Here is a 27,235-nt window from a genome sequence, read left to right as displayed (position 1 = left end):
CGCTTACCTTAATTAAAGTTTAGAAGCAGTCCTCGTAAAATGGTTGTAATGGAGATACACATTGTCTGTTTGTGTAACTGGCGGGAAGAGAGAGTGGGACGAGTAGGGCCAGGGACTTTATGCACAAAAGTCTTCCAAAACATACACGCAAATATGCGGCAGGAACGTCGAAAGATCCAGAAAATATGCAGAGATATTACGATGCCGCGAATGTTGCACCAGGAGCTTTTGTTTATATATTACTTACCTTGGGACTGTATAAATACGTATATTGTCTAAAAAAACGTACTACAAATGAAAATGTACATTCCTTATTGGCAGTTGGAACGTACGTTCGAGGGTGCACACATAGGTATGCAATAGTCGTGGTGACGTTGCCCGCCTGAAGGTGGCCGACTACGCGCAGTACGCCATCAGCCATACCCAGGTTTTGAAAAGTGCACACACACACAAACATGCCCGTACGTTTTTACATGGGGTGACTAAAAATGTCATGTTCTGCCAGTTAAGAAAGCCATGTACCGCGAAAATGTGCGCTATGTCACTGGATGTTATCCCGCAGAATTCTCTAGCTACTTAGGTCTTCTATGCTATGTGCAAGACAGCGCTTCGTTGTGCTGTTCATTGGCTTAGAGAACAGCGCTCACGGGCGGCAATATTTTGATTTTCTTTTCTGTATCAAGCACAACTTGAACTAGCTGAGTTCTTGTCGCGCGTTCTGTTTTGAAAAGTTGGCTGTGGGCGCTAGTAGCGCTAGCCGAATGCACTAATTGCCTAGCACGAAGAAGCCCCAAAACAGCGTAGTAGCTCAGATGTGTGGCTGGAACACGGGTTTTGGGCCCATGACCTCCCTTTTTAAATGACGTGAGCTGTGACAAACGTTAAATAAACGACAAGTATGAAGTATGACATAGTATACAACCAAATGGCGCCGAAATAGGACATAATATGCTACCGTCATATTATATGGCGATCAGGAAGAAATCTGTCGAAATATGCAATTGTATGACGCAGGAAACATTGTAGATTTGATTCATTGTGATTGGTAATGTATGGAGAAACGCTAGGATATCCTTTGGAATCGAATTGTAAAAATATGCATTTTGCATGAACTCTCGGGCCCTCGTGTAGATACTAATATAGTATAGTGTAGTATTGTGGCATACTACTATAGTTCTGTGTGGTATGGTAGTACAGTATAACGACACTCCACATGTCAGGGCGCGCGGTACTGTTATGGAAATGTACAGTGGTTAAAATACAAGAAACGGAAGGTGGCGAGTCGTTGCAACAGAACGCACGAAGGAAATTATTTGGGCTTTGCGCGGTCAGATTTGGAGTACGTTATGGCGAAATTAGGAAGGCTACTGAAAAGAAAGAAATGTACAACAAAGAAATGTACCGTCCGCAGCACTGGATAACGTCAGGTTTGAGAATCGTAAAACATACTAGTCTTTCAACGAACGCAAACATATACTTAAAAACAAAAAAGTATTTAAAAACACAACAACAACAACAAACACCGTAACTTTGCAAATATAAATTGCATACTGTAGTGCCCACTCATACTTGAATCATTGAGGCTCACTCATAACATCTCACGCTGTAAAATCTGTGTGCTGAAAAAATTCTGCACACAAAACAAGCAAAAGAAGAAATCTCATCGACAAAATTAGGGAGAGGGCGCAGACTAACTGGTGCATGATGACGAAGGAACGAATAACCGAGAGACACTGGAGAACTTTTCGTGTTTGTCTGCGTGTCCCGTGTCTCTCGGTTATTCGTTCCTTCATAAAAAAAAAAAAAAAAAAAAAAAACTCATGCAGCAACGCCCGTCCTGCTGTCTTGAAGCTTTAAAAAGGCAACACCCTCCCTAAAAGGATTCATGTTTCGAACGCTTCCAGATAACGGCATCTTCGGATAAGTAATCATCGATGCCGTTAGCCCTCATCGTGTGCAACGAAGAGCAATTTTTTATAGCGTTTGTTGAAAAAGAGCGAGAGAGACACCTTATCCTATAGAGAATCACCAGAGACAACGCAATGTGCTTCTCCGTACTCTAAGAAAAAAAAAAGAGTAATTTTACCCCTTTTGGGGACTAAATGCATTACCACAAAAAATAGCCCGTTTCGAGAGCAAATGCACGGGAGTAAATGAATGTCACGGAGTGGAGACTGCATTCCACGCTCTGTTCTAAGAGTCCCGGGTACATAATTCGTGTGCATGCATGAAAATACTTTCAAAACTTTGACTCAAAACATCGATATATCGATATATCGAGTGATATAAACTCTTGCGACATACATGGGGCAGAATTTGCGAAGAAAGAAGCGCTAACTGTTTCTTACTCTGTGTGGGTGGAAAATTGCTAAGTTGGCTGAGCTATACAGCCTTCTGCCATCAAATTGACCAAAAGCACATATTTATGTAGGCCGTTGCATTCGGAATACCATTTGCGAAGTTTAGTAATAATTTGCAGTCCTGGAGAGTAAATATCGGGGTTAGTAAACTAAAATGGGGAGTAATTGCAGTCTAGGGGACTAAAGTTGCAGTTACTCCCCATTTTATTCATTTTTTTTTCCTTAGAGTGCGGGAGCTACTGCCATTAACCTTTAAAAATAGTCTCGAACGCTTTGCCAATCGGGTGGGACATTTCTTTTTTTTTAATTTCGTTTAGCGCCGCGAAGCAACTGTGGCTATGAGCTGGGTGCACAGCCGTGGACAGATGGACACGTGGCACTACGAAGGAGTGGGGGACAGGGTGGTTAGTATAACGTCCTAGGCCGACTTCAGGGGGAAGTGTGCCGACATTCGTCTAAAAAGTCTGGCGGAACACCAGGAAAAAACCGTAGACAGCAGGGCCAGTGCGGGGTTTCGAACCCGCGTCACCTCCCCGTCCCGACGTGGAAAGCGGTCATCCTAACCACTATGCCCCGGGAGCTGGTGGAACGGGACTAACCTTCTGTTCTCCGCGGTTTCTTGCTTGCTTTGTGAAAATATATTTCTCATTTTCGTTGATTCCCTAGAATTTGAAATTGATGTTGCGGAAACGGCGACGAAACTCAGATAATAGCCCAAGGAACCATAAAATGCAAATGACCAAAAGAATTCACGAAGAATGCAAGAAGAAGAATGACAAAAAAAAGTGATTGATTATAGTCGGATATCGTCTAATACCGAACATCGATTGGTGCTTCTTAGGACATTCTCTATTGCATGGCAACCTTAGAGGTACAGGTTGGGACAAAAGTTTACGGAACACGCGAGCGGCGTACTTTTTCTTCGGTGCGACACCCTAGCGGCTGCAGGAAGCGGGTGAGTTCACTGTTTCGGAGGGGTGGAAGGGTACGCTGTTAGCGACACACAGCGGTAGCTTCCACTCCCCAAACAACCAGGCGATAACGGAACTACCGCTGTGTCTCTGGCATCGCACGCTTGCACCCCTCCGAAGCAGTGAACTCACCCGCTTCCGCCAGCCGCTAGGGTGTCGTACCGACGAAAAAATACGCCGCTCGCGTGTTCCGTAAACTTTTGTCCCAACCTGTACACGATCGAAGCAAATGCGGGACGACACAGTGGTCGGTGTGGGGATTAATTTTCCTCACCTGAGTGTTCTTTAACGTGCGCCGAAATAACAGCACACCGTATTTAATGTCACTCGCGGAAGAACGACGTTTCTAAGCAACTTGTACCCTTCCACCTAGTTGCTGGCGTCCGAAATCGAACCTGTAACCTTGCGGTTAGACAGACGCGCTACCAAATGATCTAACGAGGCGAGAAAATATTGCAACGATTTCGACGAACTAAATATTACCGTATTGGCTATCGTATACTAGCTAGTATTACTGCATCATCTATAATGTGAAATCGTAGTGCATTATTACAGGTTTTCCTGAATAGAATATTTATCTCACTTGTCTATGAAATGTTCAAATCCTGACTGTCACTTACCTTCTCCAGTTCCAGTATACAAAAAATGCACGGTACGTACTATAAGTCCATTAACTTGTGGTTGCCTAACTAAGAGAACTATACTATGTATAGATGAGGCCCGTTAGTCGTACACGTCCTTTTCCTAGCATGCGCTCACTCGGCAAGTGCTCTAGACTGGTGGTTCCCATCGGTTGAACTGTTCTTTTTTTTACTTCTCACTGGCATAGTTAGTCCCAGTGGCTTCAACGACGAGAATTACCAGACGAAAAACTCGAAGGTGTTGTTCGGATATCGTTACCCCGTTGGTTAAGATAACATCAGTCTCGCAAGCTGTCGCGAATGCTCAGTTCCCTTAGAAGTCGGTCCAGGACGCACGTTCACAAGGGCGTTAGTCGTGACGTTGCCCACCTCTGTGAGGCCGACAACTGCGAGCCCATTCATCACCATCTCGCAAACGCTCTTTCAATAATACACCACCGACCAGGCTTTTTGGCTGGGCACTTCCCCATTCATCATCATTAATTTATTTGTTGTTGTTGTTGTTGTTGGCTGGGCACTTCTCCCGTCACAGCGTTGGACATACGCGTCTATTCCGCCGCCCGCAAGCGCCGTCGCGCCGGACGTCATCAGGTGAGAATTGGACATTACCTTGAACGACGACTTGGAAGAAAGTGGTGTCTTTTCCATGATGGTTCCTCGCAGAGCACGAATAGAGGGCGCTGTCTTTCCGAGTAGTGCTCAGAATAGTGAGCTCAGAACTGTGAGAGGTACTCCGAGCTAGGCACCTGAAATAAATTCCGCATTATGCCGAAATTGTGGCGACAAAATACGTCTTTGCTTGAGTGATGAAATTTACATAGTATGAGTATAGTTGCTTTCTAGAGGAATTGGTTTGGTCCGAAATACGATAGTCTGTAGCTAAAATAGGTTGCGTTCTTCTATTAGGGGATTCCGTAAAGAACACACCGAGAACAAATATCGGTTATCAGCTGCGATGATTACAACAACTTTGTAATTGTTTATTTCAAAAAGTAAAGAAGTCAGGCTTGATGACCGGGACATCGGAAAATCTGTTATCACGACAACGGAGCACCGCCTTTTTTTCCCTTCTCCTTATGGATGAGAGACAGTCACCTACGCGTAGGTACTTGACTTTTAATAAATATACAGCGTTACATATGCGCCATTTCTCGCAAACGCTGTTTCTAGTGAGTACTTTTAGCTGATCGGTTGCTCTTATTGAACTTTCGCATGGCTATCCGTGCCAGTGTAAAATTCATATATCTAATGATTTCCTTCGAAACTCCGATGCAGAGTATAGTGTCCGGGTAATCGTATGAGGAATCGGCAATATTTGGAACGCCCCATCAATAGACTGTAGTCACTGAACATTCTCTCCATTCGCTTTAAGAGAGGAGAGAGAAGGTGCCTTACCGGACTACGAGTCCTTGTTTAGCATGCTGCACCCAGTAAGTTCAATAGAGAAGGTACGTCACAATGTAGAATGAGTAGGACGTGTTTTCACACACGTTTTCGCACTTTGACCTACAGGGGGACACGAAATTCTGAACGCTCTTCTCGCTTTGAGCCTCCAGAAGGCTTAGAAACCCTCCTCTCTACGAGTAAAGGGCGTAATACAAGAAAACCGGTCAGCAGGCAGGACGAATCGCAGCTCACACGCAGAGTTCGAAGTGGAAACATCACTAGGGACTGTATCGAAGAGCTGTAATTTAAATGAACTTCGCGAAATTTAGCGCCAATGTCTTGGCGTTGCAGCTGAGCTGGTGCTATTGCGGCGACCCTTTGACGCACCGCCCCTTTACAAGTCCTGATGCCTTCCTTCATTTCTCTCTTCCCTTAGCTTTTCCCGTCTCTCATTACAATTTTGTATGCTCTGCACAGTTCCTTAAAAGCATACAGACGCTTTCTTTCAGGCTTTTCGCTTGCGCCTCATCAGACTTAATAATGGAGCGTTAATCGTCATGATCCTGCAAGACGCCGGCGGCACTCATTATGCGGATGATCGAATTAACCCCGTCGGATGATGCGTGCAGGAGATAGCGCCATCAAGACAGGAAAAATACCTGGAGCAATTGAGAGGTCGATAGTTCTTTTCCCAGGAGAAAGACAGAGGAGCGTCGCCGAACGACACCGAGCACTCCGTGTTGAAAGTCTCGCCCTGGCGTATGTAGAGGACGCGATAGCGTTCTTTGAACTTTGGCGGTTCTGAAAAAAAAAAAAGAAAAAAAAGAAAAAGAGAGATGAGATTCTCGGTACTCGTGTTTGCATGTCGGCAGGAATGACGTCGTTGAAAGGTTTTTCGTTTTGCACGACGGTTCAGGTGATACGGTTATATTGGGATCCTTTCGATAAGGATTTTTGTAAAGGACAGCGGCTAGGGTGTGAGGCTTTATGCTGTTCGCCGGGAGTAATGCGAGGTTAGGATTCGATTTCTGCGGGGTAAATGGTGGTTAACCTGTCGCCGTTTTTCTTTCCAATCCAAATGGGTTTTTACGATTTCGAGAGTAAAAGTCGTGTCGTGTTTTCTTTCTTTCTTTTTTTTTCTTCAGTGTAAAATTGCATTCCTGTATTAGAGCATTAAAGTAAAATAAAATATTTTGATACAGACTCCACCACGCCTACACTACCTTAAGCGCATGATGTAGTAAAAGCGCGTTCGTTTTTGTGCGCGGGCTCAGTTTGGAAACTTAGAAAATTGCACAGCGATGGTAAAACTTTTTGTGGCCGTACCACGTGCATACAGTGTCGTAGCCAGAAAAATATTTGGGGAGGGGTTATATGGCGACTGTACATCGGGGAGGAGGATTTCATCATAGTTTCCCTCTCCCAAATGCAGTAACAAAGGTAAGATTTCGGTGGGAGGGCTTGAACCCCCGAAACCCCCCTCTGGCTACTCCGCTGCGTGCACATATATTTCAGGCAGTATGTTCAGATAATGTTTTTGTGTTCTTGAGGTGCACCGGAACTAAAGTTGAGTGGGGTGGCGTGGAATGAGGTTTTTAGCCTAAAAAGCTCTTCCCTAAGTAGGACAAGTAGAAGCCAGCACGAGGACTCTTTTTGAGGAAATACCGAGCCGCTTGTTAGCAGTTTGCGAAGCAGACGACACGTTTTCCGTCCGCTTTGTCGTCGTCTGCGAAAGTTTCATCCGATAAAGGATTGGATTGGATTGGAGGACGAAAAGACCCATAGGCTTGAGCTTACTACTCCAGAGAAAGAAACACGAGCGACAGACTCTACCCAAACGAAACAGAGAATGAAATGCAGCGGCGCGGACGACTTAATCCTGATTGTGTCTCTCGGCGACCGAGCGTTGTTAATTAGGCTTACCGTATACCACCAAGGCTGCGTCCCTCGTGGCTGCAGCTCCAATCTGGTTTCGGGCCTCGCATCGGTAGATGCCTTCGTCCCCTTCCTCGGGGCTTCGGATAAGGAGGCTCCCGTTGGGAAGTATATGCATGCCGAAGTTGAGGTTCAGAGGCTCGAATTCGTTATTCAGGCCTGACGAAACAAGACGTGTTTTCATCTCTTTCTTCCTTTTTAGGTTGATATTCCCGCAGACATTTTCAGTGGCAAACAGGGATCTCGCACACGACATTACTCTTGAGTTGAATAATGGCCTGGTGCCAGTTGGAATGTCAATGACAGTTGAAGAAAAGACACCAGCAGTGGGATTCGAACCTACGCCCTCCGATTTCAGGTCAGAGATGCTATCAATACAAAGCTGCTTGGTATAAGTGGTAGCATCTCTTACCTGAAATCGAAGGGCATGAGGGTTCGAATCCCACTGCTGATGCCCTTTCTTCAATTGCCATTATTCAATTCAACTATGCAACTGGACGTTGTGAGGCCTGTGTTGTGTTCGTCCTACCTCATCTACTGCTTTTATCTACTGTGTTTAACTGCCTCATCTACTACTACGTAACATTTCTGTTGTCGTACAATAATTTGTCACCAATTGTTTTGTCAGCAAATAGGACAAATAACGCATTCTTGGGGTTATAATGAGGAGATGATATATCGACGTCCGGACAAGCATTACCTGTTGCATTAGAGCACTAGAGTTGTCGGAGGAAAGCCACATACAAGCAATGAAAGAGGAAGCACAGATCGATAGCCAAATAATAATAATAATAATAATAAACATTCGGGAGCTTTAGGGATAGGGGGCGCAATTTAAGGGCCCCAAATGAACGGGGCGGACGCAAAGCAAACGAGGGAAACGCAAGAGTGTTTTAGAATAGGACTTCCCAACCGCATTGCAACCCGCGACACCATTAAGCCGTAGCCATGGCACTCATTTTCTCCACGAAATTAATTTAATTTGAGATACATAATCTTGCCCCCCAAATTACGTTGTTGAATTTGCTGTTACATTTAGCTTTCCCTTTTCTGCAACATGCGTTACCACGCGAAACCGATGCAAGTTCACTTTGGGACAAGTTTGGGTAACCACGCTGTTTTCGAAAACTATAGCGTGCGCCTCCAAAATTTAAAGCATGGATTGAGTTGTGAATGTGCGCGGTGACCACGATCAATTGGAGCCCAAACACAGACACGACGCGCAATACGGGAACGCAGTGAGCGATATGAGAAATATCTACTCCATATATGTGCACGCCACAACTCGCAAGGTGCGGATAAGATTTAAACCATGTATCAGACAAGGCAACGCTATAAAGTTAATATAACAAATAACTAACCTTGTTTCTTCCACGTGATAGTGGGTGTGGGAAAGCCGTCTGCGCTGCATTGCAGCACGACAGAACGCCCCTGGGTCGCTGTCGTGTTTCTTGGCGTGTCCTTCAATCGGGGGCTCACTGAACGGGAAGAACAAAAAGAAGGATCGTGGTCGCGCAGTCTCAACGGCTGTTTCACATTTACGTTTTCAGCAAAAACAGAAAAAAAAAACGAAAAGAAAAGAAAACGCCATAATTAATTTAAGCGGATATACTAATGCAAAATTTTCTAAGTTCTAAAAATCGCACAGGAGTTCAATTGAACGACGACTTTAACTGTCATACACCGCGACATCTACGATTATTTATTCAATATGTACTCCATCCCGCGATATGTGTAGCAGTACCCTCCTTACCGTTGACGATGACCTCCGTGGTGCGGTTATCCTGAGAAGCATCGTTGATTGCGAAGCACGTGTACTTTCCGCTGTCTTTGAACCGTATACGGCGGAACTTAATCATGGCCGAGTCTTCGGCGAACTGCAGAGATGCATCCGGCACGGAGCTCAGCGGGCGGCCGTCTTTCAACCATTGGAACTGGATGGGGCCGTCACCGCGTGACACAGAGCACAGCAGACGCGATCGAGATCCTTCGTCGACGGTGATTGTTTCAGGAAAGAAGTGGTCGTCGATCACGGGGGGAACTGCAAATGAACCAGGAGTCATGAAACACCGTACTTGTATTCGGTGCTCATATAAGAAGGAACACCTTGTGCGTTATAATCCATTATGCCCACCTATGTAAGTAATTTTAAAGTCCCCCTTCGCACGCACAAAAAAAAAAAAGAAAAAGGGAGAGAAGAGAATTGGGAGTAATTGCAGGCTTTAGTCCCCTAGATTGCAATTGCTCCCCATGTGCTGTTCGTAAATTTGATGGGATAAGGCAAACTTGGCTAGCTTTGCAATTTTCCACCCACACGGAGTATGAAATAGTTAGGGGTTCTTTCTTGACAAATTGTACCCTGTGCAAGTCGCAAGATTTTATATTAGTCGACATATCACGGTTGACGGTTTAATTCGAAGTATTTTTATTCGTGCACATAAATTATGCTCCTAGAATTATTTGAACAGAGCGTGCTATGCAGTCCCCACTCTGACATTCACTGAAGACACATGGATTTAGTCTCGAAAGGGACTAAATTTTATGAGAATTCATTTAGTCTCCAAAATGACTAAAGTTACTGCTTTTTCCCTTACAATGCGGTCCTCCGCACCCCGTTTCTGCACAAAGTCCTCCACGACCCCTCTTTGGTCCCGTCCGATGAGTTCTCTTGAGGACAAGTCGTGCAATGAATAGCTTGGCGCCACGTACTCCTTTCCTCCGCTGTATGTCTCGCACTCCCTGGTTGAAAACAAACAACGCATCGCATGCGTTTCGCCGCTTGGCGGAAAACGTTATACATGGGTAATTCAGTTCAGCTATAGGTGGCCTGCATATGACGTCACACCATAGCTTTACCCGTGCTTTTTCCCTCTTTCTGGTGAACCGGCGCACCCTGCCTATACGCGTGCTTCTCTTCACTCTTTCTGGTGGTCCGGCTTACGCAAATGCACCCCACCTATACTGCATCCGGGTGGTTGAAAGCTTTAGGGAATAGCAAGCCCACTTCGTGGCTAACCATTCCCTTCTCTTTTTACTTTGCTTAATAAACATATCCCCCCCCCCCCTCGGGTTCCTCTTAATTCGTTGCCGTGTTACTAATGGCGAATTCGGGTGGTCATTTCGGGGCAACTTTTTTTGCCAGATTCCGAGCAGTCATGTTCGCTTGGTCAAAGCGAAGCAATCTCGCACGTTCGTGTGGCTCGTTCCGAGCGCCCGAAGTTTGCTATAGCTAGCACCTTTTTCGCCCGGTCTCCAGACAACCGAGCAGCGGGTTGCCCAACTACCTATATCCGGTGTCCTCACATCCGCACTGCAACGGTGGCGAGTGCCCTCATTGGCCCGCACATCGATGTCCAGGTGGTTCAGCAGACGACGGAGCCCGAAGACGGCCGACCGCGATGCCCATAGCGTGATCCAAGTGACTAAAACTGCTAGATCCCTGGCACTCATGTTCGGGTGGCAACGGTCACGTGGTCCAGCAATTTCCGAGCGCTGGGCCGTGTTGCCACGAAATGACCACCCGAATTCGCCATAAAAACAAGCAGGGTGGCTCAACAGCATCCGTTCTTTGGTGCTCGTTTGGTCTCGAATCCTACCATGGCTGTGCTGCTAGTTTCACGGTAGACTTTCCGGAGAAAAGTCTGCACAGTTACCCCTGAAGTCGGCGCAGGACGCCTACTACACCCCGCATCTCTTTCTGCTTTCTTCTGTCCTCATTTCATCTGTCTGTGTGTGAGCAACGCTCATAGCCAGAGCCGTTTCTCTGTGCTAACACAGTGCAGACATAAGCGTATTGCGAACGCCCGAAATTTTTCTGTGCGCTTCGACCAGAAGCATTAGATGGGGAAGTGTTTACTTTATTGAGCCATGGGTGATTCGAACTGTTTTCCTTGCTATGCTGCTCCCTCCTGCTACTGTTTACTCATTCTTCACACAGTTTCCACGTCAAGCCTTATTCTACGCATATTTTATTTAACGTGTGTGTCCCAGCCTTGATCTTATGGGGCATTCCATTGGCAAAGCTGGGTCAAAGTTTTGCCCGGCAAGGGGCAAAAACTGTTCTATTGGCAGAAGCGGGGCATGCGTTGAATGCCACATTGGTGGAGCGGGGTGCTCAGGAGCAATAGTTTTTGACCCAGCGATTACCTCAGCGGAACACGACAGAGAAGAGGAGGCATGCGCGCGATAAGTGAGGCCGTGATGTTCGAGCTTTCTATTCTTTCTACCGTGTACTCACACGAGCGACATTCCCCCAGAAGCGGAAGATGCGAAAAGCGCCATAGCTTTCTGTTACGTGAGCGCGAGCGCTCAGCGTCGTGTCTTCACGTACACTGCTAACCGTGGGGAATATCCTGGTACACAGCTACAAGATATTCCGTAGCAGACGGCAGGAAAACACGCTGACGGCGTCGTCTGCTAAGTGTCGTCTGCTAAATGTGCAGTACGTCACTCCGGATATTCCGCACCGTGTGAATGCTCCACATAACACGGGACGGAACTTCGGCTCTGTGAGCAGTGTTTTCGTTTCCTCTTCCACTAGAATATTCCGTGACGATGTCGCGCGTGTGAATACATGGTAACTTGTGTGTCGCGTAGGTAGTCGTGCGTCCCTTGCACACTGTAAACATTGCGCGTCCCGCTGTGTGTAATTATATTATGCGATTCCAAAGCATTTTGCTAAACTCCACGTGGCCAAAGTGAAGCCGAGAAAGCACGCGGGTCATGCGCTATGCACAGAGCGCGCATCGTACCCTGAATGTTGGCATTCCATTGACAAAGCAAACCCGTGGGACCCAGCTAGGAGCAAGGCGCGCGCATAGCTGTGACAGCCCCATCGCAAACCTACCGCTCACCGCATCAACTTGCCTCCTTCAAATCCGTCGATGGTCTGCCTCTGAAACCCGCCACCTCATTGCAGACGCTATTCGATGCAACACCTTTCTTCGTGCCATCGACCCCGCGATGCAACTTTACCCCACCCAACACCTTACCAGGCCGAGGAAACCCTCCGTCATCGCCTTCGCCTTAACGTCGCCTACACTCCGTCACTCCTGCACAAGATGGGCAGACGCGGCAACGCAAACTGCGATGCCTGCGGCGCCATCGCTGACGTAGCCCACCTCCTGCTAACGTGCGCGACGTTCTCGGTGCCCCGTGCCGCCCTCGCTCAACGCCTCCAAGCCTTGAGCCCCCCCCCCCCCCCCCTCTCGATCTCGCTAAACTCTACGGGCCTGTCCCGCGCCCTGGGCAACGGGATGTTACCAAGGCACTCTTCGAGTACCTCAAGGGCACCGAAATGATGACCGCCCTCTGAAGCACAGGCGGCAAGCCTCACCGCCCGCAGCACATCGTTGCCATCGCGGCTTCTCCTGCACCTGTTTTCTTTTCTTTCTTTCTTTTTTTAAGGAGTAGCAAGCCGGCACTTGTCTGGCTGACATCTCCTTTTGTGTGAATAAACTATACGCCCCCCCTCCCCCAGCTAGGAGCATGCACGAAGCCCCACCCAGCGCGGGACAAAATTGCTCTGTCAATGGAATTCGCCATTTTTCACCATTATTTGGCGTATAATGGCTGTCGTCGGTCATGCGCCGCAAAATGACCCATCATTATCGATGATTTTACGAATAATTTACGTCTTTTTAGTCGTTTATGCTGCTGAGACTTAAGAAATTTCACGTAGAGTTTTGCCTGTACCGTTTGGTGTACGAATAAATAAATTAAATTACTGCAGTTAATGCAATTTCTAATTATTACTCCATTAATAAAGTAACAGAAATAAAATAATTAGTCTAGCGAGTTAATTTTAATCGAATAATGAATAAGTTAGAGTGAATTAATTAAACGAAATGTATAAACCAAAGTAAGTTCTGCGCCAAAGAAACTTCGCGGAGTCCTCCAATGGAGGGGACTGCCTTCAACATTTTCTCGCCGTAGGGCAACACAGAGAAAGAGACCCTGACCTACAGACCTACAAATACGAGGTGCGTAGTGGCACGAACTTCTTGCGTGTAGCCTTTCACGACGCACGCGTAGTCACCGGCGTCTCCAGCGTGTTGGGCGTCCCGGATGTGGAGGTTGCCGTCGTCGTCCACAGATTGGCGATTGTTCCTCGGCAGCATGTGGTCGTCTGCAATAATTCGTTGCGGCTTTTGGAGACGCGTTACTCTTGACGGGTTTTTGTTAAGACAGTATTATGGCGCAGTTCTTTAGGAATTCAGAAGGAACGAATATTTTGTAATGGTATCACTGACGAAACGAATGAATGAGTCCCTGAGTTAAACTGGAGTTTTAACGATGGGCTGATTAATTGTTGTCAACATAATTGTGGTCAGCTTCATGTTTACAATAAATATTTATAATGATGCCAATAACAATAATAGTCATAATAACCCAAATTCAACTAAAGCCAACTGCACTAGCAATATATCTGTACCTGCCTGTCTTTTACGTTGTTGCGCTAAAATAGGAAATAATCGATGTAATAACACATTTACACTACAGTAAAACCTATAAAAATTTTCCAGCCATTTCTAACACAACAAGTTTTATCAACAAAACTCCCATAAAACGGCCTCATACAGGTACCACCAGTTCATGTACCCCCCCGCAGCACCCGTTACCCCGTGAGGCATTCACTTACCCTTATACCACGTTACACTTTCCACCGGAAACCCTCCGTAAGGGCACTTTAACGTCACATCCTGTCCGGCGACCACAGTAGCGTTAGACGACTCTCGATGCATAAACAGAGTACCGAGCACGTTGAGCCTCGCCGAATGCACCACGGTGCCCACGTCGTTTTTCGCGACGCAGGCGTACACTGCAGAGTCTTCGAGACGAACCCTGGAGAAGTTGAGCACCGAGATCACGTGGTCACTCGCGCGGTCGCTGGATATTCGGATGCGTGCATCGGAGAAGACCGGTTCGTCGTTGCGAGTCCACGTGACTACTGGTCGAGGTGTACCTTCGCTTTGACATTGGAGCGCCATACTTTCACTGGGCTTTGCCGTTTTCTGGTAGAACACTTGGCTCAGCGTTGGTTCCCTAGCTGCGAATGAAGAGGGATTAAGAATGCATTATATCTCGAGGTGCAGAGTACATTTTTGGCGACGAGGAATAAGCAACAACACACGTCGACCCATATGTGACGTTTATGTTACATATGGAGATACAGTTTAATAGCAGGTGTAAAAAAAACAGAGATGCGTGTGTCTGTGTGAACGTGAGAAAGAGAGAGAGAGTTGTCCGCACACTAGTACTTCTCGTGTGGGTTCAAAAACTTGCACGATATTGGACCGTTTGTTTGTAGTAATTTTGATGATGATCTCCGCTTCGGTTCCTGTGCAAGCGATTTTTATGACTGCAAACTTTAAGGAACTTCGCGCGTGCTTTATGTTTTGTCTTCCTTTCAAACCGCCTATAATTGATTATTATTATTTTCTTTGCCGAAGGGCAGGTGCTAGCCCAATGATTGTGGTCGACTGTACAGGCGGTGGGTAATAAAATAGAGCTTTTATTCCTAAATAATTGCCATCTTCAGGTCGCGCACGGAAAGTGAACAAATGTGCGACGCGCATGAAACTGGTTGAATAGTAATCACCTGTACTTTAAGGGCTTTGGTCAGCCCCCCCCCCCCCTTCATAAATTTACCATTGAACACAGATTGATTGAGAATAGAAAATGTTGCTCGTACTGTTCATTGACTGAAAAGAACAAAATTCAGACTTCTGTCCCACAATTCCTTCTCATGCATTTACTTCTTCAAACATAATAGTTATTATTTGAGGGGAAAAAAATGGTGCATGGACAACCAGTGTTTCCGAGGACGACTTCATGGCATGGTGTTATCTTACTTACCGTTAATGATTACCTCCGCGGCCGCCTGGACCCCATCTTGATTTATTCCTACAAAGCATTGGTACATCCCGCCATCCTCTCTCTGTAGAGAGTCGATCTTGAGCCTAGTCGGCGTAATGGAACGAACGCGGCCGTCAGTCTTAAGCTGGCGGCCATCTTTAAACCAGGTCACGTGTAGAGGGTTCGTCCTGCCGGAAGTGACGCTACAGTTGAGTGTAGCCGTCTTTCCGGGCTCCACCGCTTGGTAATTTGGCACCAAAGACGCCCCCGAGACATCTGCAAGAAAAAAGTGTACAAATATTAGAAGAAGAGATATACGGAGTAAGACATAAAACACAAGTTCGTTTCTTTATCTGAATCCGGAATGTAAGAAGGCGAAATCAGCACTCAAAGTTGCCATAAATCAATCACAAGCCACAGATGTCGCATTACAACCAGTGAAAGATATAATTTGAAATCTTCGCGCTGCCGTTTGCTGACTGTCAAATGTGTCCCACGTGTGAGTTTCTCAGGTATGAAAATGAGCACCGCCTGCATCTTTTTCCGAATCACCTTTGAAAATTACAACTCCACAGCACAAACAGGGTGCAGAAATACTACTGATAGTAGCGCCACATGCAACGTACGTGCTGAAATACTTTCGAAATACTTTCTGCAGCACTATAGATTACAAAATCGAATCTGTCCACCAAAAGCGCGTGGTCTGGTGCAATACTGCCCCACATAATAATAATAATAAAAATAGTGTTATTGACCCATGTAAGATATTCTCCTTCTTTTAATCCGACAGCTCCCGTGTACGATTTCAGCGCATTTTAACGCGAATTACTGACGGAAAAAAAGAAATAGCGCCGGACCGTGAAAGACATTTAAAGAGCGAAAGGAACAAAAGATAGTGAATCCACTTACAATAATATCTAAGTTTCTTCGAGCACGTTCAGTGCGTCACGCGGTCGTTGTTCGCGCGGCTAAAATGTGCCGCAACAAAATGTTCTTTCGCAGTCTCTCTTTACATACCGCAACCTAATGGCTACTAGAAAAACACTGGCAAGAACGCAACACAAAATTACCCTAATCAAGCACGTCCGTAAGAGATGTTTCGTACAAGGTCTCCTTAAGAGACCGCAGTTCTTTGCGCAAGTTAACCACAGGGGAAGAATTAATGGAATGAAAGAAAAGCAAAAAAGGTCCGGCACAGATGATTAGCAGAGTGTACATAGGAACCAGCTAATTATCACGAGCGCGCGGCATGTGCGAAATTTTAATCTAAGTAGCAGTAGGCCCTCGAAAAAGCCCAACGGTGTACTTTACTAAAGTACGCCGCTATTTCTGTGCGAGACGACGTCCCAAAGAGGCCTCTTATCCCGGGCAAGATGTTTGTGTGCGTGAATAAGATGAAGATCTATCATTTTTAGCTTGATGATTCCTTGCGAGTACCAGGCTTCCTAAATTAAGTGCTAAGAATGTAGAGCGTAGCCGCGCTCTAATTGCGTTGGGAGTGACAGTGTGCGATACTACGTGAAACCGGCTTCGAATGCTATGTTTATCCTGATGGAAAGTACACAAGTTTAAAAAAAAAGTTCCGCTCCGTTTCCATTGCCTAGCAACTGAACGGCTAAACATGAAGCGGTTTTACTTGGTCGACTGATCGAATGCACATAGAAAGCCGCGCGGATGTCTGTAAATAGGATGTCTTGAATCAATACCCCTGTTTTGCGCGTATTATTGTTGCAATTACACCACCACCAACAACTTTATTTTATAGATGATGATTGGGTAGTTTCATCGCGAGGGCGATGCCCTACCCCACTGCCGGCAGTTAAAGAATTGTTACTTGTTCATTCACACTGTATATCCAAATTTTATCCTACACAACCGTGCGTATCCTATTTATTTTTAATTTGTTGTTATTACATGCCATTATATTATTATAATACGATAATGATATATGAAGGGTGTTTCGTTTTTAGTTTTGTAAAAAGAGTTTTTTTTTAAATAAAAAGCCACGAGAGCTGCACGGTGCCGTTTCGCAGGTGGGATGCACGAACGGCCAGGAGAACATTGTTTGCAAAAGGGTATGCAACTACCACATGATAAGGCCTACTTGACTTCGGGTATATAGCAATTTATTGTAACTAAAAAAGGTATTTCCCTATATTATAAAAGTCTATTCATGGTGCGTACAATAGCTAGAGAGTGGCTTTTTTTGGGTTAAACGCCTTTCTCAGATTCGGGGGGGGGGGGGTAAAAAGCGGGCGCTAGTTTTAAATCTTGTAATTCGGGGAGAAATCGGGCGATAATTGTGGCTTCGGATGTTATCGGGTGTTTGTGTTTATCCTCTTGTGTAGTAAGTCCTTTCTTAATCATTTTTTTCGGTGACCTGCCAGCGCTAATCCCCGAAGGCATAGATAGTGCAGACACACATGGGTGTACTGCTGGGAACGTAAGTGACCCATTCGTACACGTGTTACATGTGATGACCTTTGTTCGTCTTAAGTGGAAACGTCACTTGAGGATTTCATAGTGACTCGAATTCGGGGAGAAATGGCGTTTAACCCGAATTGGTCGCAGGTCAGTTCAGGGGGGGGGGGGGATAACCGGGGCGGAATCGGGTTTAACCCGAGAAAGTCACTCCCTAACAATAGCCTGTACAATACCGCAAGTTTCACAGTTAGTTGTTTCTGTAGAGCGTGCTCTGCCACATAATGAAATTTGATGAGGGAAAGCCGACTTTACACTCCTCTTGTACACGAAAAGACACACACACATGAAAAAAAGAATCGATGTCGTACATTTTAATTTCATTTACAGTTCGTTCTGATGTTTTGAGATTGACACTCCTCACTGACCGTCGTTTCGTTAGACCCCAATAGTAAGAGAAGGTCAGGAGGTAACTTCGCGTGGCACAGCTTTGCTTTTCCCAGGTAATAACACCGCAGTCACCGAACGGACGGCTCTATTGTCACAGCTTTGTCGTAATGTCACTTACCGTTGACATGTACGACGCTCTCCGTGCGTGACTCGCCGAGGTCGTTCTTCGCTACGCACACATATGTCCCGCTCATATGCGTGCCCGCCACGTCGAATGTTAGAACACCGTTCAGCTGCCTTGCTCCCGCCCCAGTTGGGACAAGTTCGAGCTGCCGTCTCGCTAAGCGGTACCACCTGCAGAGAGAAAGACGCCTTTGTTAAACGGAAGAAAATTTCCCTGTTCGCACCGCGAAACAGTTGTAGCTATGAGAGCAGTATACTGGCGTAGATAGAAGGAGGAGGGCAGCAAAAAGGAGAGTATGATTAGTATATGCTCCGCACTGACTTCAGGAGCAACTGTGCCGGCATCCGTTTGCCCGAAAACAGAGCACGAAACAGCACGTAGGATCCGTACCCACCACTTCTCAGTCTTTCGCATGACTTAGTCATAGGTCTTCCTGCTTCATGTTCTACTTGGATGACACTAATTAGGCGCTCTGCGTTCTGCTGACAAAAATAATATACATCGAGCTCAGCCGTCTTGTACGATTTACACTGTTAGAAACGTCCACATGATGTTGGCTGGGAAGCACATCTTTCAGGTGAAGTAGGTTACGTCATCCTCAGCATCATCATTACAGCGTGCTAACAGCCATGCTGGCAGAAAGAATAGGATAGAATAATACTTTTTTTCATGCGAGAATAGAATATTTCATTTACAATTTTACAAAATTTACGAGGCACAACATAGAGCGAGTCGCGCGCGTTGCAGCAACATATATATTGTGATGATGAAGTGGAGGAGGTTACCATGTCTACACTGTGTTTCTTATTTGTTGGGGATTGAGTAATTTCCGAGACAGCTTAATGTGGTATCGTTGGAAGTACGCAGCCACCACCCGTTTCTCATTCCACACTTTATTCTCTTCCTTGCCCCATGACGATGAGGCTGTCCCAAAACTCACGTGCACAGTATATCACATATCCCCCCCCCCCCCCCTGTTAAGAAAAATAATCGCAGTTAAGCAAAATGTTCCATGTTAAGAAAAATAGTTCCCGCTGTAGGGAAAAATTAGTGCACTCTGTCGTCGGCAATGACCTGTGGTGCGTCGTTCTCGTTGGAAGGGTAACGGACAGGAGCGGAACGTTGTCGTGTACTTCTGCGTAGAGGCGGGTCCTGCTGTTCGAGGGATGGCAGCGGATGTACTGTTGCGCCTTTGTGCGGAGATTGGTCTTGAGGGGAGACACATGCACTGTCCGAAACAGGTGCGTTGTCGTCAATAGGCCACCAAGAGTAGCCGAAAGAGGGCGGTACGTCCGGTTGTACTTGGCCTTCTGGTGGCCTCAGCTCACCATAAAATGGTGTAAACTTCGACGAATGCCATATCCTGCCGTCTTCCAGCAAAAAAGATAGTGGTCCCCGGGAAGCGATGATTCTGAAGGGTGCAGAAAAATTTGACCGTCCTTTCTTTCGGCGACCCGGTAGGCGCACTCGAACATAGTCTCCCGGCATGAATTTGCGGAACCTTGCAGATCGCTTGTCGTCGGTGTAGACCTTCTGCTTACTCTGTTTTGACGACACACGTGCCTTGACTCTCGACATGTCGGGTGTTGCTGAGGGCTTTTGAAGTCCTACCACGTTGACGCGCGTTCGAAAGTTCCGGCCATGCAGAAGCACGCTGGAGAGACACCTGTTGTAGCGTGCGGTGTGCTTCTGTATACCGCGAGATGCTCAAGGATTGCGCGTTTGATGTCTTTGCGCTGTAGTGTTGCAACTTGTATGGTGTCCTTGAGCACTCTGTTGAAACGTTCAACTTGACCGTTGGCTTGTGGATAGTAGACTGATACTGTTGTGTGCTGAATACCTCGTTCTCGCAGGAAGGCTTTGAAGTGTGTGGACACAAATTGCGGGCCATTGTCTGTGACTATCTCGTCGGGGTAGCCTTCGCGACTGAATACGTGCATAAGGAATGCTTCCACTGTAGATGTTGTAACAGCGGGCGCAAATGAAATTTCTGGCCACTTGCTATGGTAATCCATAAGCGTTATGGCGTAACGGCACGAAGGAGGAGCGTCTTCGAACGGTCCAACTATGTCCATTCCCAGTTTTGACCAGGGTGTAGCTGGAAATACTACTGGGTGCAAAGGTGCAGATGCAACCTTGGCAGATTTGTCAGCAGACTGACAGATAGAGCAATCGTGCACCATCTTTTCCACTTGGGCATCCATCCCGGGCCGCCAGTACAAATCTCTAAGTCGCTGCTTTGTACGCACAATTCCAGGGTGCGTCTCGTGTGCCATCTCAAGCAGCCTGGAAGTTAGTGCACGTGGGACCACTAAACGTTCGCCACGATGCAGAAGTCCATTTACAACGGAAAGTTCACGTCCGCAGCGATGGTACGGACCCATTGCGGGAGCTGTGTGAGCATGTCGCGACCAAGTTCTTTGTTCAAGTGCACCGATGACCTCGCTGATTTCTGGATCGAGCAACGTAGCCTCTTGTAATTCTTCTTTTGAAATGGGGCTGGAGATGGTGCAGACAATTTCTTCATCAACATCATGTGACTGTAGTGGTAACCTTGATAGGGCATCCGCAATATAATTCTCGGCTCCCTTCTTGTACTCTATAGTGAAGTTGTAGTACAGCAATCTGGCGGACCATCTTGATATACGAAGAGGGCGATGTCCAGAGCCTTGTGTGCCAAGCAAGGTTACTAACGCTTGATGGTCAGTACGTAGAGTAAAGGGGCGTCCCCACAAGTAGACATGCCAATGCTCGTGGTATCCTGTGGTATCGTTGGAAGTACGCATCCACCACCCGTTTCTCATTCCACACTTTATTCTCTTCCTTGCCCCATGACGATGAGGCTGTCCCAAAACTCACGTGCACAGTATATCACACTTAAGAGACAGAAACTATGGGTTTGTACACCGTTGTCTCGCAGTAGTTCCTGCTGCTACATAGTCCATGGCTAGTTTGATGTCCCTCCAATATTTGTCGTGTCCGTATCTTAGTTCGACGACACTAAGAGTTCACTTCATCATTCCGTGGAAGTAGTCCCAGGGTGACTTCAAGTTCGCTTCCCGATTAGTCAAAGCTGTCCGCATCAACCAGAGAGAATGCAGACCCAAGAAAATAATCGATTCCAACTATATGTTTCCGATTTTCTGTGGGTCAATGAACTTGATCTGCTGCCAGTCGACGTCAAAATTCAAATTGAACACTTTATTGGAGTCTGCCCAGAAAGCGAAGGTTGTTCTGCTGACACGTGGACAGCGTTTCGCCTTCCCCACACAAGTCGCACTTGACGCACCGCAAAGCCCTTCGACAGTTCCCATGTTCTTTCTGGTAGGACCTCCATGCGCGGCTTTATGAAGAAATCTCTAGTGGCCGATTTAGTCGTGAATCGTTCGAGTCTGTGAAGGGCGGTGCCCTCCTGGAACATAACCGTGAACTGAGGATATAAAGGTGGCGGAAACATCTTTTCGATGGTATCCCAGTAGGCTACAGCTGCTTTTTCTTCGCTACCGACAGGTATTTCAGAGTGAAAAGGCTCTCAAAGAAAATGATAGCATCGGACACGTCTTTGTGCATGCTCCCCAGCATCATCTTCTTGCACGGAGCTACAGCGCTGACAATCCAACGTGACAGGTATTCACTTCGAATCACGCGGAATCACAGCCCATAGTGTGGGATCTTTCTGCTCTCTGAAATAACGCCACGTAGCACCATCTGCCAAATGCCATACCACATGCCGCCATCTGCCATGCCGCTGGTAAAGTAAGCCCGTAGATATATTAGACATAGGATGCTGGATATAGCATAATCAGGAGGAACCTACAACATATTCCAACATGTACCGCGAACAGCAAAATATTCGTATGCGCCGTTGCATAAGAAATGCCTAATAAGGGCCATACTACGCGCACATATCTATTCACATTACGCAACGTTGTTTAAAGGGACGGTCTCGTACCCCCTGCCCCTTTCATAAAGTGTACCATTCGATTGCCCTTTGTTGAAAATGGAATACTGCTAATTTACACGACAAAACACGCCACAGTTATTAAATAACCGAATTAAACGGATAAAGATTGCAGAGCATGCCGCGATCTGCGTTGGCAACAATAAGAATGGCCACGTCGCCCTGCGGGTAAGTCCGTGATAGGATACAGAAATCGTCTGCTTTTGCGCGCGCTGGGGCATCGCCGTGAGCAGACGACTTTTTGAGAAGTTACTGGGCACCGCGGCAACTCTCGTACATTTTCTTTCAGTTTTCAGGTGAAAAACGCACATTCTAAGAAGTGCAAACATGGTGGTTTAGAACAACTATGTTAATCCTCAGAGACAAGTTAAAAGTCGCAGGACAACCCCATCTACAATCACAAATCTGAAGTCGCTGGCCATCGGCGCGCGCGGTCGCATTACAGCTCCGAATAAAAATATATTACGCGCGCTTCCATTACACTCCCCGTTGTACACTGATCATGCTTCGCAATGAAGTGTCGCTGACGACGTACATGGCGAAGGAGTGCGTGTTTATTTAAAAAACGCATTAATTACTCGCGGAAAGGAAACACGTGACTTGGCTTCCACGTATCCGATTATGCGCCACATTATCGGAGACCCCACAGTCAATGCTCGGACTACATTCTCCACTCGCGGAGGTATATGCCTGAATGTCCTCATTTCGAGAGCAAAGGGGATGACTCAACCCGAGGTGCTTCTGCAAATTACCATGACAACGACGACGTACCCGCAGGCTGACGTCATACATGACGTGTGCATGAGAGAAGCGCAGCTTTCGTCGTCTGCTATTACGGCACGTTTCCACAAATTCTTCGAAAACGACTTGGTTATTCCGAATGAAACTTTGACGGTTGTATGTGTACAGTACTCGTGAAGATAGTTTTGGCTAAGTTTCGGAATCGCCCCGGCTGTACGAGACCGTCCTACGCATCTTTCCAGTATATATAACTTCCATATTCCGCATCGTGCGTCACTCGAAGTCCGCTATCGTTGACGCGCAGAGGTAAAAGTAGTTCTGCGAACAATAATTCATAGCACATACAGCAGGTTATACTTAATAAATGATGCATAATGAAGACTCTTCACAACAAATTCGTACCCCACCGTTCCCTCGAGACCGTTATCAATTACGTAACACGCTTCACTCGCTGCGGAAGCCAGGTGCTACCATCATCTGCGCTGAATAATATACGAAGCACCACAACGGCTATAATAGCTTCCCGCCCCAGCTGAAGCAGCTAGAAGGATCGCCTCTTATATTTTCACAGTAAAAAATGCACGCGAGCACGCACGAAGTTCATTACATAAGCAACCTATTAATTTTTAACACGTTATAATGACGTCATGCGTAGCGAATAAAAAGCTGATACATTGTGATCCCTTTATGCGTAGACTACAGCTTTAGCCCTAAACTTAATTGCAGATATTTATTTGGAAAAAAAATAAAAATGAAAACTCCGTTCGGCGGCTGCTCAATTAAGCTTAAACAAATGGCCCATCTATGCCACACTGGGGAGATCGCGTCGAGCCCCAAACAATTTAGTTTGGCCCGCTTAAAGAGAGAGCCCCTTTAATGTCCTTCATCTCCAATGGTGGAGTTTGTCTGATGGCTTCGGGAAGAAGTTTGCCGCTTATACATTTCTTGTGAGAGGAGGCATTAGTAGGATTTTCGCGCGAGATTTCGATGTGTTCACTTCATCTTTTTTATTGTTGAAATACCGTTGGATTGGGCGAAATTGTCTGAATCGGAGAATGACGCGGCGGAAGGACGATACGCTGCATTAGTCGAATGGGTTTTAGTTTTTAACATCTTGTTAACGTTGATTACAAACAGAAATTACGGAGGCGTTATTTAGGACACAGTCGAACTAAGAACTCCTGTACTCGTCGGACCGTTGTAGCATTGTTTTACATCTGTAGACTCTGGCACATTTTACGCGTAGCTTTGTGTTGTGTAGACAGCGTTGTGTCAGTGTTGCGCGTGTTAATTCTGATGAGTGTTGACGTCACTTTCTTTTAATATATTTTTCGTACACGTGTCAATAGTTTCGACGTAGTAGCCTCAAAAAAGCCTCAAAGACCCTTTGTCTTTTTTATTCCAGTCGTTTCTGCGCCCACGCCGTACCACGCTATCCAGCGGATAAATAAGCAGAGCAAACAAGAACGAGGGACAAACGGGCAACGAAAATAATTCAATTCATTATTTTGCTCCTTTGCCCCGCAAAAAAACATCCGTCTTCCACGACACGACTCCCAGCGACGTATACTTTCAGAAACCGAACAAACATTGGAGAACAAACATTTCCCTCCGAGCATTTCTCCCAAAACTTCACGCTGAATGTTCCCTTCCTTATTATTTGCTTTCTTATCCTAGAAAAAAAGAAAAAGAATATGAGGAAGAGGAAGAAAGAAAACTCCTCTCGCAAGCATGGCGCGAACAATTCCTTATTTGTTTTCTTTTGTACCGGCTTCCACACGTTTGTGTATTATTCTCCTGTTTTGGAGCTCTTCAAATTTTTCCATTTGACTCTCGGACGAAACTGCTACCTGACCTTTATTCTTTGTTTTTTTTTCTTTTCGACGATGCAGTTTTGTTTATGAAAATAATTTTTGTTTCATTTTTGTTTTTTTGTTTTTGAGTCCGCAAAGCCGCGACGTATTTGCCGAGGCAAACAGAGCCGAGCTCGCTCCATCTTCCCAGCATGCTTCTTCTCACAGCCAACGTTTTTTGTCCCAACTCTTTTTTCGTTCCTTCTTCCTCTCTTCGAGGAAGTGGTAGGCGGCTTTTTTTTCCTTCCTCGCGGTTCTTGTTCTCCTTCTATCCCAGAGGATAGACGACAAAGATGCTCTGTTTGTATTTGCACGTGCCGATAAAGAAAAAGGGGAAAATAATATCCCGTGGGTGTCGCGCTTGATCCCGCATGATGAATCTGAGAAAGAAGTTTGCACACTTTGTGTAACGGGCTGGTCTACGGCGTTGCCACAGAGCCAGTGTGGAGGAAGGGGCATGAAAATAAAGGTGCGTGAATAAAAATAGGTAGGCGAAGTTGCAAGTTTATCCATTCGCGATAACGGAGAAAATTCGAGAAACAGAAGGTAAGGGAAAGAGGCAATCCAGATCCTCCTTGCGTGTGCGCGCAGAACGGCGGCGGCGTGGGATTCTGGGTGGCTATATTTCACATCTAGCGCAACTTTACGGCTCTGTCTGTTTGCTTCTTACGAATAAATATATGTCACTGCACGCCTTTTGATGTATGCGTGCCAAGGTTTCCATGGAGGTAGATGTTGCGACTGAGAGATTCATTTGGGATGGAGTCAGGAATATGCTGCAGCGAAGTTTTGAATGTGCGGGGCGGGTAGCGCGGTTCGTTCGAGTTCAGGTAAAGGTCGTTTCGGGGGTCAGTGGGTCTACAGTCCCCTACATTTAGGAAGTTCTCTCGCGAAGGTAAACAAATTCGCGACGTTTTATTTCTATTTTTCTTCTTCCGAGTCTTCCTTTCTTTATACGTTTATTTTTTTATACAAGCTAACTCGCCTTTTGTTTTAAAGATTTTTGAGCATTGAGTGTGCGTGTTAGACACATGAGGTGCAAAGAATAACCGGTACCAACACTAGTTACATGGATATCCCTCACATAATAGCCCGCAATATAATATACCAGCTCCAGTGGCGTAGTGGTTAGGATGATTGCTTTCCACGCCGAGACTGGGAGGTGACACAGGTTCGAATCCTATCACCGGCTGTACTGTCTGAGGCTTTCCCTGGGTTTTCCGAATACTTTCCGGACGAATGTCGGCACAGTTCCCCCTGAAGTCGGCCCAGGACGCATACTAACACCTCTGTCCCCCACACCTTCTTGCCGTTCTCTCTCCATCTGTCCACATCTCTACGCCGCTCATAGCCACAGTTGCTTCGCTGCGCTAGCACGGAATTAAAAAAGAAAGCAAAATAATAAAAATCGCAAACGACAAAAAGGAAATAAAGCTAATACAGAAACTAAATTGTGTGAAGCAGATCTGTTCGAAAACTGGAGCGCAGGAAAGACATCCAAACTATATCGCGGCTGTAATGTACACTCTTAAAAATGAACTTCACCGCATAGCACGCTCCTAGCCAACCATCATCTCAAATGATATCGTTATCTGCCCTGATTTGTTGAAAACGGGGGGCGTACGCCTTTTTTGTGACAATTATGAACAGCATAAGTGTCACAGAAAAGGCGTACGCCCTCCGTTTTCAACAAATCAGGGCAGATAACGATATCATTTGAGATGATGGTTGGCTAGGAGCGTGCTATGCGGTGAAGTTCATTTTTAAGAGTGTATGTCTCAACGATGTTACGTGGGGAAAGTGCGTGATATACTAATGACATCTTCGACTGGCAGCCACCGGTCACTCTAGAGCGTCCTGGAGCGCGCTGGTCAAAACGGAGAGCTCTGACAACAGCTGCGGCAGCTGTTTCTTTCTTCCATCTTCTTTCTTATTTTTTCTCGGAGCGTTCTGGCTTGGATGATTGGTACCGTCAGTCGGAGATACCATAAGGTGGTGTCATACTCATACCATTTTGAGGCACAGCAAGCGTCTCTGATTATGTTCTCAACACCGAAATGCCTGTTTTCTCCCTGAAAATTTTTAGTTCAGTGTGCTTCTCAACCGGGAAAGATTCTAACGGGCGAATCTTCCGTTGTCTAAAGCGCAAGAAAGCCGGCAACGAGAGTGAAGGAAGTAATAAAAACAAAGTGAAGGCCTTATCGCCCATCGACCGATATGTGCCATCATCATTTGGCAAACGTGTCTAAATTAGGTTGACTCGCAGCTAGGAATGTTCGTTCATCGACTAACATTAGCTTCGAATGAAATGTATTTTTCCAGATTGTGTTTGTTTTTTTGGCAACAAATCGATACGGTAGCTTTAGCGATGCATCTGCACCGCTATCGCGGCGCCAGTGGTTAGTATGGCTTTTAAAGGGTATTATACTTCAATCATATAAACCCTCCGTCAAGCTACCAGTACCAGGCATGCGGCTTATATTTTTAGACGATTTTCCGTCGATTTGTTTATTAGTTGACTTTGATGTTTACGCA

At 46.2% G+C, this 27,235-nt stretch overlaps 1 protein-coding gene across 2 annotated transcripts in view; it reads right to left on the bottom strand.

Annotated features, from left to right (window-relative positions):
- LOC135394115 (cell adhesion molecule DSCAM-like) overlaps positions 1-27,235 on the bottom strand; it is a 166,958-nt gene that overhangs the window by 48,036 nt on the left and 91,687 nt on the right. For both annotated transcript variants that reach the window (XM_064624632.1, XM_064624633.1), the window contains 9 exons: positions 18,140-18,315; positions 15,151-15,426; positions 13,934-14,341; positions 13,262-13,420; positions 9,047-9,334; positions 8,655-8,771; positions 7,282-7,452; positions 6,018-6,159; positions 4,582-4,718 (listed from right to left, as the gene is read on the bottom strand). In XM_064624632.1, the coding sequence (XP_064480702.1) occupies positions 4,582-4,718; positions 6,018-6,159; positions 7,282-7,452; positions 8,655-8,771; positions 9,047-9,334; positions 13,262-13,420; positions 13,934-14,341; positions 15,151-15,426; positions 18,140-18,315 (1,874 nt within the window). The remainder of the gene's footprint in view (positions 1-4,581; positions 4,719-6,017; positions 6,160-7,281; positions 7,453-8,654; positions 8,772-9,046; positions 9,335-13,261; positions 13,421-13,933; positions 14,342-15,150; positions 15,427-18,139; positions 18,316-27,235) is intronic.

The sequence above is a fragment of the Ornithodoros turicata genome, chromosome 5 (genome assembly GCF_037126465.1).
Source record: "Ornithodoros turicata isolate Travis chromosome 5, ASM3712646v1, whole genome shotgun sequence".
Classification (NCBI taxonomy): Eukaryota; Metazoa; Arthropoda; class Arachnida; order Ixodida; family Argasidae; genus Ornithodoros; species Ornithodoros turicata.
Note: the sequence above shows the minus strand (reverse complement) of the source record. Positions and strands in the feature narration are given on the sequence as shown.